This window comes from Malurus melanocephalus, unplaced genomic scaffold (assembly GCF_030028575.1).
Source record: "Malurus melanocephalus ecotype Western Australia unplaced genomic scaffold, MMel_1.1 scaffold_85, whole genome shotgun sequence".
In the NCBI taxonomy this organism is placed as follows: domain Eukaryota; kingdom Metazoa; phylum Chordata; class Aves; order Passeriformes; family Maluridae; genus Malurus; species Malurus melanocephalus.
The window spans coordinates 1,404,737-1,420,124 of record NW_026623317.1 but is presented as its reverse complement, the minus strand read 5'-3'; the positions used below and the strand labels follow the sequence as shown (position 1 = coordinate 1,420,124).

Below are 15,388 nucleotides of genomic sequence, written 5' to 3'. Positions count from 1 at the left end.
GTGTGGAACTGGATGAGGTTTAAGGTCCCTTCCAACCGAAACCATTCTGTTATTCTGGGATACTACATTTTGTATAGATTTGGCTTTGAAACGCTGAGAACATGAGGCTGTGTGTAACATATGACAGTGCTGCTTCTCATAAGTTGGTGCTGCAGTTTTTAAAATATCACTCTTCCTACGTTTTCATCCTGTTTTGAGTGTGTTCCTTGTTCGTGATATTAACACTGACAGCTTTCTGAAGGCTTTATTTTCTTTACACAGAATGTCAGATGTGTGTGGGAAAGATCTGAAGCATCTCACAAAGTGGAGATAATTCCCTTGGTTTCTTAACCTCTTTCTTGTTGTCCCTATGGACAACCACATAGAGCAAGGGCATTGAAGTCATTGACTGTCAAAGCTCTTTGGAAACACTGAATTAATTGACCAATGTTCTGTAAAACAAGGGTTAAGTTTAAATGTCTAAGTGTGGGTGTGCTTCCTGAATTGAACGCAATTGGATTACAAGCGAAAAACAGTACCAGAAGAGTTACTGTGTCATTGTTTTGGTTTTGATTCAGCCCCCTGGCGTGTGCAAGGCTGTCAAACCTTTAAACTGCTGCCTAAGAGAATTGGCTCCCTGCAGGAAGGTGGTGAGTCATGGATGACACTGGTCCTTCATTAAGGACATGTGTGTGGTGACTCCAGTCTTTAGCCATCCCTTTCAGGTGGAATTCACTGACAAACAATTCACTGGAAGTGTCACATGTGAGAACGCTGAATTCTCCAGTGCTACACATGACCCATTTCTGATATTTCTGTTGCTATTACAGTGCTCACCTCTGTTAACACCCGAGTGTGCCTGAGGATGCAGTTTACGGGTCAGTCACATTAAGGACTTTTCCATTCCCATGCCACAGAAAAAGCTGTAATCCTTTGAAAAGCTGGAATTCTTGTGAGCTGAGAGAAAAGCTGGCTCAGCTGCAGAGCTGCCAAGTGGTGGAATGGAGCCCGTGGCTCTCTGACAATAGTAACCCCAAAGTTAAGCTTGCACAGTACCAGCAGCACCAGACTGCTGATTGATTCAAACACAGTGAGATGGCAAAGCCAGCACACCTGGAACAGGTGGAGAGGAGCCTCTGTGCCTGAGTGTTTCTGTGGGCGGATTCAGGACACTCCAGAGATACTTCCTGAAAGGTTTTAGTGTCCTTAGAGTTTTGATGCTCCTTGTGGTGGGCAAGGAGAGGAGATTGGTCAGGTATGGGGCAAGGCTAATGGACTGGTGCCATCTTCTCATCCCGGGGAGTGTCCAAGGCCAGGTTGGATGTGTGTTGGAACAACCTGCTTTAGTGGAAAATATTTCTGCCCATGGCAGGTCTTGGAATGGGACAGTCTTTAACGTCCCTTCCAACCCAAAACGTGCTGTTATTCTTTAATATGTGGCTTAAGCAGATTTTGCTTCCRTGTTAGTTCAGAACCTGATTTCTCTCATTCTTTCCAGAAGAAACSCCTTTTAGTGATGCCATTTTTTTTTGCCTAGGAAAATGAGAACTGAAAGGTACTTCATTAATTTTAAAAACATCTGTGTCTGGGAGGGGTGCAGACTGATACTGAGAGATAAAGGGAGTTTATTCTGAATGAGGACTGTAAGAGGAAACGTTGAGATTGTAGAGGGAAAAGGACCAGCATGTGTTTTTAAAGTCTGTGGATCAATACACTGTATAAATATGATTTAGTGATACAGTATCCTGTGGAAATTATTGACTTCCAGTTAATTGTCAGAAGATGTTTATTATGACAAGTCCTGGCTTAAAGCTTGCACTGATGTATTTTTAACCTCTCACCTRCAGCTTTAGGTAGTGAATCAGAGCTGTTTTGTGATCAGAAGTGTTTACAGGTTTTAATACACCAGAAAACAGAAGGGAAGCAAAGCCAGAGAAATTCCTTTTTTTGTAAATGACCTGTGACCCTATGTTCAGAGTAGAATTAGTTGTGAGATCAAGGTGAGCTAGTGTCTTGATTTGAGCTGTTTTCTTTTATGTTTTCTTTTAAGGCAGAGACGTTTAGATGTTTAGTAAAAATGTGATACTGTGAGCAAGTTTCCAAAATGTCATCTTTTTCCCTATTGTTATTTCCCCATATTAAAAGCCTGCACTCATTTCACCTCTGCTCATTGTTACATTATTTGGGTCAWCAAAAACTGGAGCACTGTGACCTAMCTCCTCAGTTTTACTTCTAATAAACTGCTAGGTCTACACAATTTACAGATTGGCTAATCACTTTGCCAGTTTTTTGTTTTGCAAGCTAGCGAATGATTTACAGAATATCAAAATCTTCATTGGTTTCCTGTGCTGTGCTGTGGGAAGGAGGCTGATCTACGCCTTAGATTAGGTTTATGGGAGTGATTTACCCTCAAACTAATTTTAATTTAAAATTGATTTACAATTTAAATGTCACTGTTAAGTTCTTCTACATCTCTAGTGTGTATTGCCTGCTGAAAATAGGTATTTCAGTAACTGCTCAGATGTCAGGATGGTTTTAGAATGTAGCTAGGGGGTTACATTCCAGATTTGCTTTATTCTGAAATTACTTTTTTGAAAATATTTTTCCAGTCACTAAAATATTCTGTAAAAATTAAGATAGATCTGGATCACAGAGTAACTTTTTTTTTTTTTGGCAGTATGGTGAATTGAGTGACTGTTGTTAGGTGTCAGGGTCCCATTGTGTTGATTATTTTCTGTGTTAATGAAACAGTCTGTCCTGTGATATTTATAGATTTTTACTTAGAAATGTTGAAGCCTTGTGCAACAGCTGAGCAAGAAAGTACATAGTGGTAGACAGTCTTCAAAGGGCAGCTAAAGAACAAAGATTTGTTTGGTATATTTGTTTTTCTCTTCAATATTATGAAAATTAATATGTTAAAAAGGTTTTTGGAGTCATAATGCTGACAAGTACTACTTTTGGTGTTGGTGGGATTTGGGGTGTAAGATGGAGGGATTCACTTGGCAGTGAYACTGTTAATTTTTTGTTTTCTTAGGAAAAAAAGAAAAAAAGTAGTGAGGAGTCCCAAATACAAGAGCCTGATGATGTCTTCCTGCCTCCTGTGGCAGAAGGGTCTTCTSGAGCCAGGAGAGTGCAAGTGGAACATCCTGGAGAATTTACAGAAATTCAGCTGAGAGATGAAGCAGACAACAGGAAAACTACAAATGATGTGTCTGATATCCCCCAAAGTAATTCAGCTTTAGGAAATGAAGGGGCTCTAGCAGTGACTCAGAAACCTCCCAAAGACACAGAAGAGGTCAAAGCTGGTCCTGCCCAACAGGAATGTGTGGGGGATATTGAGAAGCATGAGAAGAACGAGTTGGAGAAACCTCAGAGCCCRGTGGAGGCAGTTGCTGGTGGATCAAGGAATTCTGATTTATTGAGTAGTACCTTTCAGTCCAGTGCTGCTGGCCCTCAGACGGTGTTGGGCTTTGTRCGGGACAGAGGAGCTGAAAGCCTACAAGATGTTAGAAATCCTCTTGCCTGCTCTTCAGAGAAGCTTCCTCTCAGCACCTCACAGCTCTCTGAGAAATCAAAGTCACGTCTCCAGCGGCCGGGATTCAGGTCAGTTTATCCAGACCTGTCCTCAGAGCTGTCCTAYGAGAGACCCACCATCATGGCAGTCAAGCCCCTGCTGCATCACGAGAGGCTGTACCCAGAGCTCCCCTCTGAGCCAGAGCTGGTACCATTCACCAGGGAGCAGCTGAAAATCTTCGAGCCCTGTTCATGGCTGGAGAATGTTGACTCCTATGCCGAGGAATTTGAGACCTTGGCTCACCAGGACAGGCACGAGTTCTACGAGCTGCTCCTGAACTATATGCGCTGTAGGAAGCARCTGCTGTTGGCTGAGGCAGAGCTGCAGGCCATGACAACAGACTGCCAAAATGTGAAGGGGAGATTGTGGACTTTCAAGGAACAACAGAAAACTGTGCAGGTGCTGTTGCTGAAGCTCCTTTTGAACCCAAATTGTTTGGAAATGAATTGTGCTTCCTGCTAAGTTTATTGTATTTAAGCTGTTTTGTTTTAAAAGAGTCAAACAATGTTTGGGGTTGGAGGGGACTCTACMAACTTTTACCCTGGTCCCAGCCCTGCCTGCCATGGGCAGGAACAGCTCGCACTAGACCAGGTTGCTCAAGGCTATCCAACCTGGCTTTGAGTACTGCCCAGAATTGGGCAACCTTCTTGGGCAACCTTTTGCCAGTGCCTCTCCACCTTTACTCACAGTAAAGGTTCTTTTCCTTAGTGTCCAACCTAAATTTCCCTTCTTTCAATTTAACCTCTTTAATCCTTGTCCTGTCACTACAGTTCCTGATGAAGGGTCCCTGTCCAGCTTCCCCATAGGCCCTTTCACATACTTGAAGGTGTTGGAGGTCTCCAAGCTCCTTCTCTTCTCCAGGCTGAACAGTCCTAACTTCCTCAACCTGTCTTCATAGGGAAGGAGCTCCAACCCTCTTACCAACTTCTTGACCTTCTCTGGACTTGCTTTGATGTCTGGAGATTATTGCCTTTGCTTTCTGTCTCTCCACTAACCCCCAGTGCTTCAGAATACCATCTTCTTGAGATTTAAGACAGTTTGCTGTTTGGTTTTTAACCTCTGACATGAGCTCTGATAGTGGGATGTGTGTTGGTGATCTCTTTTGGGGTCAGAAAGGATGTGCTGTGTACACTCAGTTCTGTCCGTGGTGTCAGGTGAAGTTTGTACCGCAGCACTCCAAGCAGGCGTGGGTGACACGTGGTGGAGTGACTGTAACAGTGATGTTCTATCTGGCCTGCTGCCAGCTCTAGGGACAGTTTCCAGTGATGTCATTCTCTCTGTCASAGGGACAGCTGCAGGGGTGCTCGAGTTGTGCTCAGGAGCAACCCCATAGCTCAAGGGAGTTGGGTGCATCCACTTGCGGTGACTTATTCCCTAAGTATGCTGTGGTGTTACCTACTTCCAGAGTGGTCATGGTACTCTGTAACATTTTTTCTGCAAACCAGAGGGGTTTAGGGAGCTCTTTGGGGCACACATCAGAAAGGTTTCCCCACAGTCCTTCTGTGACACTTTTCTTCAGAGCTCAGCATTACCAGTGGAAGTGAATGAAATTGTTCTGATGCTGTTTATAGCCTATACATCATCAAAATGGTCCAAGGATGCTGAGCAGATATGCACACAATAGATTTTACTGTCTCTGTGAGTRTAATTCATCAGAGTTGAGGAATTGAACAAATCTGAATTCTTTCCTTTTTCATGGGGAATAATGCTGAGCTTCACTGGACTCTCAGTTTTTCAGTGATCACTTTCTACACTRAAAGCAATTTTGGCTTCACTCTTACATGCTCTAAGGCCATCATAGAATTGCTACTTGCTTTATTCATCCCAATTTAGTAAATGTTTATTGTATGCCCAGAATAATTGTTGTCTTTATATACCAATTTAAAATTATTATGCTACTAGTTTAGGAAACACATGGATCCTTTCAAGTTAAGCTTTCAAAGTGCTTCTTCAGAAGAATGTTTACTTGTTGCACAAAAGATTAACAGGAATGTTATTTATTAAAACAATAAGAAGAATGTTATTTTATTTTTATTGTACTGAAGAATTAGACACAGAACAGAGGAAGACTGGCCAGCTTTTGATTTCAGTTTGGGAGCAGATTAGAATGCAGGTAGTTTCTGAAAAATTTAAGCATGCAGTGGAGCATTGCTGCAAATTATGAGTACTGTGATTTTGGGAAATATTTATCTTGTTCCAGTGCACGTTTTAGCTTTAAAATAGCAGATCCAAATATTTATGGAAATCTGTAAACTGAGAAGCAGGTGCATTCACTGGGAGTGAGACACCTGTTTTTTTTCACGTCTCTCAGTGCTGAAGGCAAGTAACTTCTGCTGTTTCTATATCTGAGTTACTGAGGGTTATAAAATATTTTACCTTCAAAAGTCAAGGATATGAATTTTAAGTAATCAGCAGCTCTGAAAAGCACAGAGGATGTTGCCAARTATTTGTATTTTCCATTTATGAAATGTGCCCTTTTATGAAAGCTTTGAAATCTATTTAGGAGAGGGTTATATCATGATTGATTTCTGTTAGGGTGACCCAACAAAATGTCAGAACTGCTGACATAAAATATTTGCTCTCTTTCCAGGGTGTGTGTGCGGATCAGTGCAAGGTGACAGGTCACCACCGCTACCAGACAGTGGAGCTGAACGACAGCGTGCTGGGGGAGCTGAAGAAGCTGTTTGAGGCCAAAGCAGAGCACGTGCACCAGACCCTGGCRCTGCACTCCTACACTTCGGTGCTGTCCCGCTTGCAAGTGGAGTCCTAYGTTTACAGGTTGCTCAGCAGCTCATCCCTGCTGAGATCTGTGGCRCTGCAGCAGCAAGAACAAGGTGTGTTGCTGGTCTGGACTGCTCCCAGTYCTGGTCAGGGTTCCCAGCGCCTTGTGCAGCTGCAGTTTCGGCTTCTTGTGTAATTTGTGTATTGGAATGTTTCTTCTCTGATACATAAAACCATGGATCTTTTGTAGGGRTCAGTGAAACTTTTCTGACAGGAAAATCTCCAATTCCTTTAACTTAAATCACCTGAGCAGTGAAAGCTGAATGTAGGGGTGACTTCTGCCATTTGCAGACTGACACTGATTCCTGTACAGAAATACTGTGTGGATGGGACACCCAAACTCAATCTTCTGTTGTTCGATATCTAAATCAGTTCCCAGTTCTAAAATGAACTGGGTATTTTTCTAGCTTTACTTCCTTTTGGAAAGCCTTTTGGAATATTAAACTCAAGTACTTAGAATTATCTTTGTGGTTTTCATCCTAAGTGTTTTGAGTTTGTGCCAATATAATCTTTTAGCTAAAATATTTCTCCTCCTCCTGCCCCAGATATTTTCTTTCCTAGTKCTCCTCMCTTTGCACTCCACCTTCCAGATAGTTTATAGGCATAGTATGGTGGTTCTTACAAGGCTGATRTTGAAGGAAGGCCTCTTCTAAGAGTAAACATAGTATATTCTTCTTATAATTAGTGTCCAGAACTTAATTATAAGATTAAATAAAGTACTCCAAGTATTCTTCTCTGACAGATTTAGCAAGCAGCTGTGTTGAAATATCTTGGTGTCTCCAGATACAGAGAGCAATTTGTTATGCGGCCCCAAACATACTGTTTGATGCTGCTACTTCTTGTTAAAGCTTCTTTAATTCTGTTTTTAATTTACAGTTTCAAAGCAGTCAGAAAATCTGTCTTCAGACTTGAGCCACTTGAAGGAATGTATCAGTGTCCTTTTCAGCTTCACTCGCAGGGTTATTGAAGATCCTCAGTTTCACAGCGACCTTCTCATGTGGCTGCAGAGACTGGTGAGGGAGTACAACACACAGGATGAATTTGGGAATAATTTCTGAAAATGTTACTGTTTTTCACACTGTTCCATGGATAATGATTTTTTTTGGTTGGGTTGTTCATTTGAGGAACAGAATCTCTTAGCAAATCTTTAGAACTGATTTCCTTGTCTGATAAATTCAGATATAGAAGCATGAGTGGGGATTGGCACCTGAGCAGTCAACACTGCTCAAAGTGAACTTAATAATACTCATTATGCTTGTACTTATTTTTAAATTAGAACTGTTCAGACTTGTCATGTTTGAGAAGCTTTCGTTCTTGCCGATTTCTAAATAAATTGGATTTTATTGTAGTTGTAGGAAAAAAATTACTTTGCACCAAAGAAAACAGTTCGTGGTTCATAAGCCAAGCAAACAGATTTTAAATAYTGTTCTCCTGTAACATGCTCTGAAAATGGAGGTTTATTAGAAAGTGTGAGAAAAGAAAGGAACAGTATTACCCTAGTTAGCAAGACTAAAAGGAAATAAACTTTCAAATTATTTACTTGATGTCAAAATACTTCTCATTAGGTCTCTGTGCTGCAGAGGATTGGCTGTCCAGGTGACCATCTCTTCCTCTTCAACCACATCCTTCGGTGTCCAGCTGGGATCAGCGAGTGGGCTTGTCCATTCATTCAGGTGTGAATGTTTAATTCTATATTGTCAGCAGGTTGGTATGGAGASGCTTGGGGAGGAGAGGAGAATGTCTTATGCCTTTTTAATCCCTCATTACCCACTCTCCTTTTCCAGGTGTGTGGAATCCTGGTGGCAGTGTGGGGTTTGTCAGGGAATGCATTTATCTGTGTTAGCATAGCCATATGCAGGTTAAGAGKGGAGCACATTTCACTCTTGACTGGAGAGATTCCATGAAAGGGAGTCAAGGACTTGCCATGTGCCTCACAAGGTCTCATGCACCAGGTTTTGGGAGTGTTCTCTGAAAAGTGGAAAGTATATTTAGACTTGAAGCAGCTGTATATGAGAAGTGAGATTGGAGTCAGCTCTGTGGTGTGCCAAGGATCAGGAGGAACAGGTTTTTTTATGTCCTATGCTTTGAAATGGRACTGGTTTCCCTGGAAGGGAGCAAAGGAAAGGGTTCACTTTGTCTAGGTCAGAGGGATTGCAGATATCCAAAGACATCAAAGTGTTCTTTCAAACACTTTCAGACACTTGTTCTTCCARGAGGAGAAAATGTTGGAAATRTAGCCAGAGGAAAAGGACTTCCATTACACCAAAAGGAAAGGCAAACAGTTCAATGAAATGATAGAACAGAATAATTTAGATTGGGAAAGACCCTTAATATCGAGTCCTATCAGCCTAATGTGGTAGAATCCCAACTTCTCCTGTGCTCATTGTCTGAATTCCCCATCCTGACCAGATCAACATGTGGAACAAAGGGAGAGGTTGTTCATTTTTGTGAAACTTTTGTTGTGTTTTTTTTCTCCCCTCCTTTAATTGTTTTAAGTAATTCTTTTGTCCAAGTCACAGGATTTTGCCATGACAGTACTTTCTCCAGGGTGTTGGTGCTATCTTTTATGTTTTCGTTTTAGTCTTAACAAAAAGCTAGTGAGACATGTGAATTTCATTTTTTGCCCTTTGCTTTGCTTATTTAGAYTTACTTAGATTTTTGCATTTAATTTCAGATCAAAGTCTTGGATAACCCATCAGGTGTCTTTCATTTCATGCAATCTCTTGCCTTGCTTATGTCTCCTGTCAAGTAAGTATTAACATGTTTTTATAAATATGTTYTAATTATTTAAGAGTAGAAAAGATAACACACAATCTGCTTGTAAAACTCTGAAAGTTCATTGCAAGCAGAGTCATAAAAGCAGGCCCAAACAGATTCACAGTTTAATTCAAATTCTTTTTACTCATTCATCTTGAAATTCAGCCTTGGCAGTACATCTTTGTGCTATGCACACTATGATGCAGCTTGCTTTCAACTGTAAAATAGCTTGTGAAGACTGACAGACCCACAGGTTTTGTTACTGTGATTTTTKAAGTATCTCTTGGTTTGCACCATAGCCTGTTTTTTATGCTGTGTTTGCAACAGAATCCCTTGAGTAAAGGTGTTAAGCTGGTGTATACACTGGTTGGGCTTTTTGATTTATTTTCCATCTCTTTTTGGTTAAAAAAAAAATTAAAATCTAGAAGGAATGTGTTGCTTGGAAAAGGTAGTTAATGAAATTATTAATTAGGAAAGCTCTTATGTTCTCCAGATAAAATGCTTAACTTGCATCTCCCCCTGCCCAGTGTTAATGTCAAAGAATCAAACTGCTGGTATTTAGTTAGGGTTGTCTCTGTGATCTTGGTAGTCTGCCTCTTAGTTGAGTGGGAGTCTTGTTTATTAAAAACTGTTATTTTAAAGGGTTTCATTTCCACATTTCCTTTCTAGAGCTGACTGGGAAAACCAGTGTATCCTGTGGGAATGTGTTGCCAGTGTCTTTTAATGCTTGTTTGGAAACAAGGGCTAACTTAATGTGTCTGGGGTGATGCTCTAAATATTGATACCAGTGTCTGCTCTTACTGCTAAAAGGGCTGAGGCATGTCTATTACGGCTCCTGTACGTCAGGAACCTGGTTATCCCAGAGTTATTTACAGAGTTTGGAAAAAACCCCTTTAGGATTGCTGAGTCCARCCMTTAACCCAGCACCACTGTGTTCACTGCTGACAMATGCTCTCTGGTGCCACATCCACGAGCCTTCTGAACACTTCAGAGATGGTGACTCCACACCACTGCCCTTGACAGTCTATTGCAGTGCCTGACCACCCTTCCATTAAAAAAAAGGCCTAAATTTCCAATCTAAGCCGTCCCTAATGCAATTTTTTGATCCTATCACTTGTAATTGGGGAGCAGAGCCCGACCCCCCCGGCTGCCCCCTCCTGTCAGGGAGTTGTGCAGAGCCACAAGGTCCCCCCGGAGCCTCCTTTGCTCCAGGCTGAGCCCCTTTCCCAGCTCCCTCAGCCGCTCCTGGGGCTCCAGACCCTTCCCCAGCTCCGTTCCCTGCCCTGGACACACTCCAGCCCCTCAATGTCCCTCCTGTCCTGAGGGGTCCAGAGCTGTCCCCAGGGCTGGAGGTGCCCCAGCAGTGCCAGCACAGGGGATGGACACTGTCCTGGGGCTGTGGCCACACCATGGCTGGGACAGTCCATTGGCCGTTGGCCTCTTGCCCACCTGGGCACCCCTGGGCTCATGTCCASCTGCTKGCACCAGTACTCCCAAGGCCCTTCCTTCCAGGCAGCTTTCTGCTTTACTTGGTAAATTCTTCCTCTTGCATCTGGATTTTTAATAGCTTCCCTTAAGTGAAAGATGACTTAATTCAGAATTTTTAATTTTCTGATCTTTTACACTTGATTTTTCAMTATAAACCAGAAATCGTGTGGACTTCATGTGCCATATGAAACCAARTGAAAGGAAAGGTTCCTCTTCATCTGGGAAGGAATCTGGGAACTGGACTCTAGTAGATGAAGGMGGAGAAGAGGTACAGCAGATGACTTCATTTGTTTTTATTTTTTTCCCCTTTATGCTTTTGTTCAAGCTTTTTTGATCTTTGTGAAGATCAAAAATAGATGAAGAATGGATGAAGAAAAGCTGACTTTTTAAGTTAAAAAGCATGATTTGAAATTACCTTCTGTTTTGCTCTCCTTTTATCTTTGTGGTATAATTTTGAGAGTAAGTATTATCAGATAGAGTTCTAATATTTCAATTACTGCTTACACAACTGTAACTTGTGCCATAGTGATGCCCTTTACTATTGGATTTTGCTGTGAAGCTGCTGACAGCATGTGTATTTGTCTATAGGATGAGGATCCTGAAACAAGCTGGATTCTACTCTTGGAAGATGACTTGATTGCTCTGTTGTCACAGTTCCCATTTCATGAACTCTTTCAGCAATTCCTTGGGTTTAAGTCTGGAGGTAAATCTGTTGCTAAAGAGTTATTCTTTATTTTGCTTATACTAATTATGTGACTACCACTGCCAAGAGTGCTACTGCAATATGAAACTCTYCWAGAGAARTAGTAATGAATYTGTGCAACAGCTCACAGGCTAAAGAGATGAGATGGAGGTATATTCCATGTGTATGTGATAAATAAAAATCTTACAGCAATATGCATGCAAAACATTGAGAGTCTTTTCCCTTAGATTGGATTTGGTTGTCAGGTCATTCCCAAAAGTGCTTTCAGAAGTATTTTTTCCCCCTTACCTCTTTGTTGTAATGTTACTATGATTTTTTTTTCTCAGTTTTTTTTGAAAATCTCAGGACAAGTACATGAAAATTATTGCTTGCAAGAGGTCTTGTTACCTGCACAGTTTATTTGTACTTTGATACTTAGTAGGTGTTTATTGTTCATTTCACAAAACATGCATTTCAGTTCACTATATAGTGAATTGTTGCTTTGAGTGCTTGTTAAGTTATTTAAAAATTCAGAATTGGCACTTTTTTTGCCTCTTATTTTTATTTCTCCATCTCAGGTGCTTATTATCCTGAAAAAACATCTCCCCAGGAGATGATGAAGATTTTTGCCTTTGCAAACTCCTTAGTGGAACTTCTGTCTGTGGGGTTAGAAACATTCAACAGAGCACGGTACCGACAGTTTGTGAAGAGAATTGGCCAGCTCATCAAGTAAGAGATTTTTTTCTCTGTGGTGTGCTTGTTTGAATCTGTTTTATACATGTATTTAATATTCAGAGCTGCTAAAAAAGCCCCAGAACCAACCATGAAACAACCAAAAAACCAAAACTGCTCTCAAGCAGTTCTTGGGTAGGTTTTGCCCTGACAGTTGGTCAGTTAAGGGTTAGCCAGTGTAGAAGTCTGAAATGGGGAATTGCAAAATCTGAATGCTGTGGATGCAAAGGAACCAGAGGAGCTGAGCAACACCAGGCTGACTTCCATCAGTGATGTGGTTAGGCTTGTCTTGGGTAGTCAGTGAAACCCAACAAACAGTTCCTTGAATTTCCCCTTTTCTGTAACCAATGTTACTGCTTTGTTTCTGTTGCTATCCAGAATTGTTTTGGGGTTTTTAATTTGCTCCCTGCAAATTGCCATACTGTTACAGTAAGTAAATGTAATTGAAGCCTAAATGTTGCCTTTTTTTTTTTTTTTTTTTAAATCTCTAGCATTCACTTTATATGGCTTCTGTAAGTGTGTTTTGAAGCGGGAATACAGTTCAGTCAGACATAAAATCCATGAGTTTTTTTGTGTCATGTAGGCAGTAACTTTCTCAGTGTAATTTTTTCTATATGAGCTTTCTGCATATACTGCCATTTCATCCTGTACAGTTACCTTAAGGCTCCAAAGGTCATACACAGACTAATTTGGTATAACAGAATATTCCTTGTTTGCTTGCAAAACCAAATAAGGGGAGCACAGAAATTTGACTGATGCAATTTGTATAGAAACCTGTGGAAGCCAGAGGCAAAAATGTTSAACATGTCTCTTGTGGTTAGACTCTGATCTGGTTGTCCTTGTCTGTGTTTTCATTGGGTGGTGACATACTTAATGATCCTTCTTTGGCTTGTTTGTTCTTTCATGTAGGATGACACTGTGTCATGTGAGTGACCACTGGGCACAATATGTTAGTGGCAATAAACAATATGGATCAGTGGAACACCCCTACTCCGTGGAAAAATTGCAGCTGGAGTTTGATGAGCTGTTTTTTAGAGCTGTTCTACATGTTTTGAAGGCAAAAAGGTGGGTTGTCCCTTCACTRGCTTTGTCTGGGAAGAGCTGAAAAGTTGAAACTGGAATGTGGAGTAACATTAAATGCTTAAAGGTTTAAACAAGACTGAAACAAGTACAATATTTTATTGTATTGGTAGCATCAAGGTAGGGAGGAATTATACCATGAACTGTAGCATCTGACAGAAACTCTGAGGTCTTGGTGAGTTCAAGATGAGGTTAGCTCAGCATCTGAGGTGCTAATACCCATCCTGACATTCCTCATGCAGTTACATACCAGAGGTGTGGGCCAGAGCTGTCTCCTTTTCAAATGTTGGGATTTATCAGGGTGAAACTATTTCTAACTGGCTCTTCAAATCCCACAGGTTGGGAGTCTGGCTGTTCATGTCTGAGATGCCTTAYGGAACCTTGTCCAGCAACATGCTTTGGAGGCTCTTCTTTGTCATGCACTGTGCCGAGAAYGAGCACCTGGAAAAGCTCTGCTCTAGTCTGCAGCCTGCTGACTACAAGCAAAAACTCAAAGGTAGAACTCCAACACACAGAACCAAATCTAATCCATTCAGCTCCTGCTGCTGCATCAGCTATGGGTTTAACTCTTTGCAGCTTGTGTTGTTAAATACATCCTTSAGAGTATGACTGGTCCAGTGGCCTTAGAAGTGTGTTTGGGCAGTTCATGGTTTTCCAGGTTTCCCACCTGTTTGCCCAAATTGTCATTTTAACAGCAATTGATGGATTTASTGGTTAGTTTTCTCTCTGGCTGCCTCAGAGCTACAAGAATGCCATGCAGGAGGTACCCCCTGTATAATCTCCTATGACTTCCCATCTTGACATTCAATAGTATTTGGAGAATGAAATTTAAATCCTAAAATACAGAATTCTKTTATCACTTAGGGTTGGTGTGGCAGTTTTTTGGTTGGGCTTGTTTATTTGTTGTTTTTTTATTTTGGTGACTGCTTTTCTGTTGGGTTGTTGATAGTTCTATAAATAAGGTATTTTTAGGCTCCATTTTTTTCCCACTAAACTTGCTTGTTTTGGCTTCAGTAACTTACACTGTTTGGAGATCTGCTTGTCTTCCACAACTTTGTTTCCCTTATCTCAAAACTTCTTTTGATGCATTACTTGTCCTAAGTGACACCTTTTATTTTTATTTCCTCTGGACTTGTGTCCCATGTTGATCTCCACAGTGACTGTGGTGTCTTCAGCTACGGCAGAGCTATTTAGAGGTCAGTTGGAATGCTCTCGCTTTGCTGGTGCATTCATGGGTAATATTTCAGGACTTGACTGACAGGGGGACAGGTAAACAAACAGTAACTCCCTGCTTCACAGCTTCTTTGCTGCCTTCAGGGAGAGCAGATCTYATTTTTGTCAGCTTTACTTCTCAGCTGGCTGGTCTCCCAGGTAGCTGTTACCCCWTCTACCAAGTCTTTTGATGGAGAAGCAGGAGAAAATGGTGATCCTTAGAAATACTGAGTGTCTTGACTCTGCAAGCTCAGCTAACATTTAAGGCAATTTACACAGAGTGGGAAAGAGATACCAAGACTGTAGTTGTGTGTGCTTGATGAAGTGCTGSTCTGATAAGCACTTGCCAGCCAAAACAGTAACAGTTACACTGTTATAGTAGGATCTCTCTATTTCTGGTTTTGCTAGAAAACTTGCTGCATTTCCAACAGAGTGTAGTGTTATGGGTTGCAGTAATGAGCAGATTTTTTTTAAAAAAAATATTATTATTTTCAGGCATTGTTTTGCTTTTAGCTAACTTTTATATTTTAAAGTCCCTGGTATGCTGATGCAGGATTTCTTTATCCTCTTCATTCTCCTCAGTGGGTTATGTCAGCACAATACTGTTTTTCACCASCGTCTAGACAGGGAATATCAACAGTTCTTTCAGTGAAATCCATCTAATCTTCTCAAATACTTTCTTTTAATAGACACTTAACAAATTAATGCTTAATTTACTGTAATTCAGACCCTGGAAGACCATGACATTAACATTCTCTTGGGAGAGAACCTTTTTTTAGTGATTTTTCTTCCCAAATTAAGCTTGAAAAAAGGGTGGTGAATCTACAGGTGGAAGCAAGCCTTGGAAATTGATGGAAGCTTTAGGCATCAAATCTGTAGGAGTTGGGAACATTGTTGCTTTCAAGTGAGTAGCATCCCTGCTCATGGCAGGAATTTAAAACTAAATGGTATTTAAGATCCCTTTTAATCCAAGGGTACTATGMTTTTATTTCTGGTCATGGTTTCCTCGCTGCCAGTATCCAGGTTTGAGGAGTAACTGATTTTTAGGGTGTCCTGAACTTGAATTGTAGTGTGGACAGAGGAAGAGAGTAGGGTCAAGTAGC

At 41.1% G+C, this 15,388-nt stretch overlaps 1 protein-coding gene across 1 annotated transcript in view; it reads left to right on the top strand.

The window, feature by feature from the left end:
• The window catches only part of EPG5 (ectopic P-granules 5 autophagy tethering factor), a 55,139-nt gene that overhangs the window by 2,071 nt on the left and 37,680 nt on the right, over positions 1-15,388 (top strand). The window contains exons 2-11 of the mRNA XM_057367814.1: positions 3,014-3,952; positions 6,144-6,387; positions 7,211-7,347; positions 7,900-8,007; positions 9,009-9,082; positions 10,739-10,847; positions 11,168-11,282; positions 11,840-11,990; positions 12,903-13,058; positions 13,412-13,569. Coding sequence (XP_057223797.1) covers positions 3,014-3,952; positions 6,144-6,387; positions 7,211-7,347; positions 7,900-8,007; positions 9,009-9,082; positions 10,739-10,847; positions 11,168-11,282; positions 11,840-11,990; positions 12,903-13,058; positions 13,412-13,569 — 2,191 coding nt within the window. The remainder of the gene's footprint in view (positions 1-3,013; positions 3,953-6,143; positions 6,388-7,210; positions 7,348-7,899; positions 8,008-9,008; positions 9,083-10,738; positions 10,848-11,167; positions 11,283-11,839; positions 11,991-12,902; positions 13,059-13,411; positions 13,570-15,388) is intronic.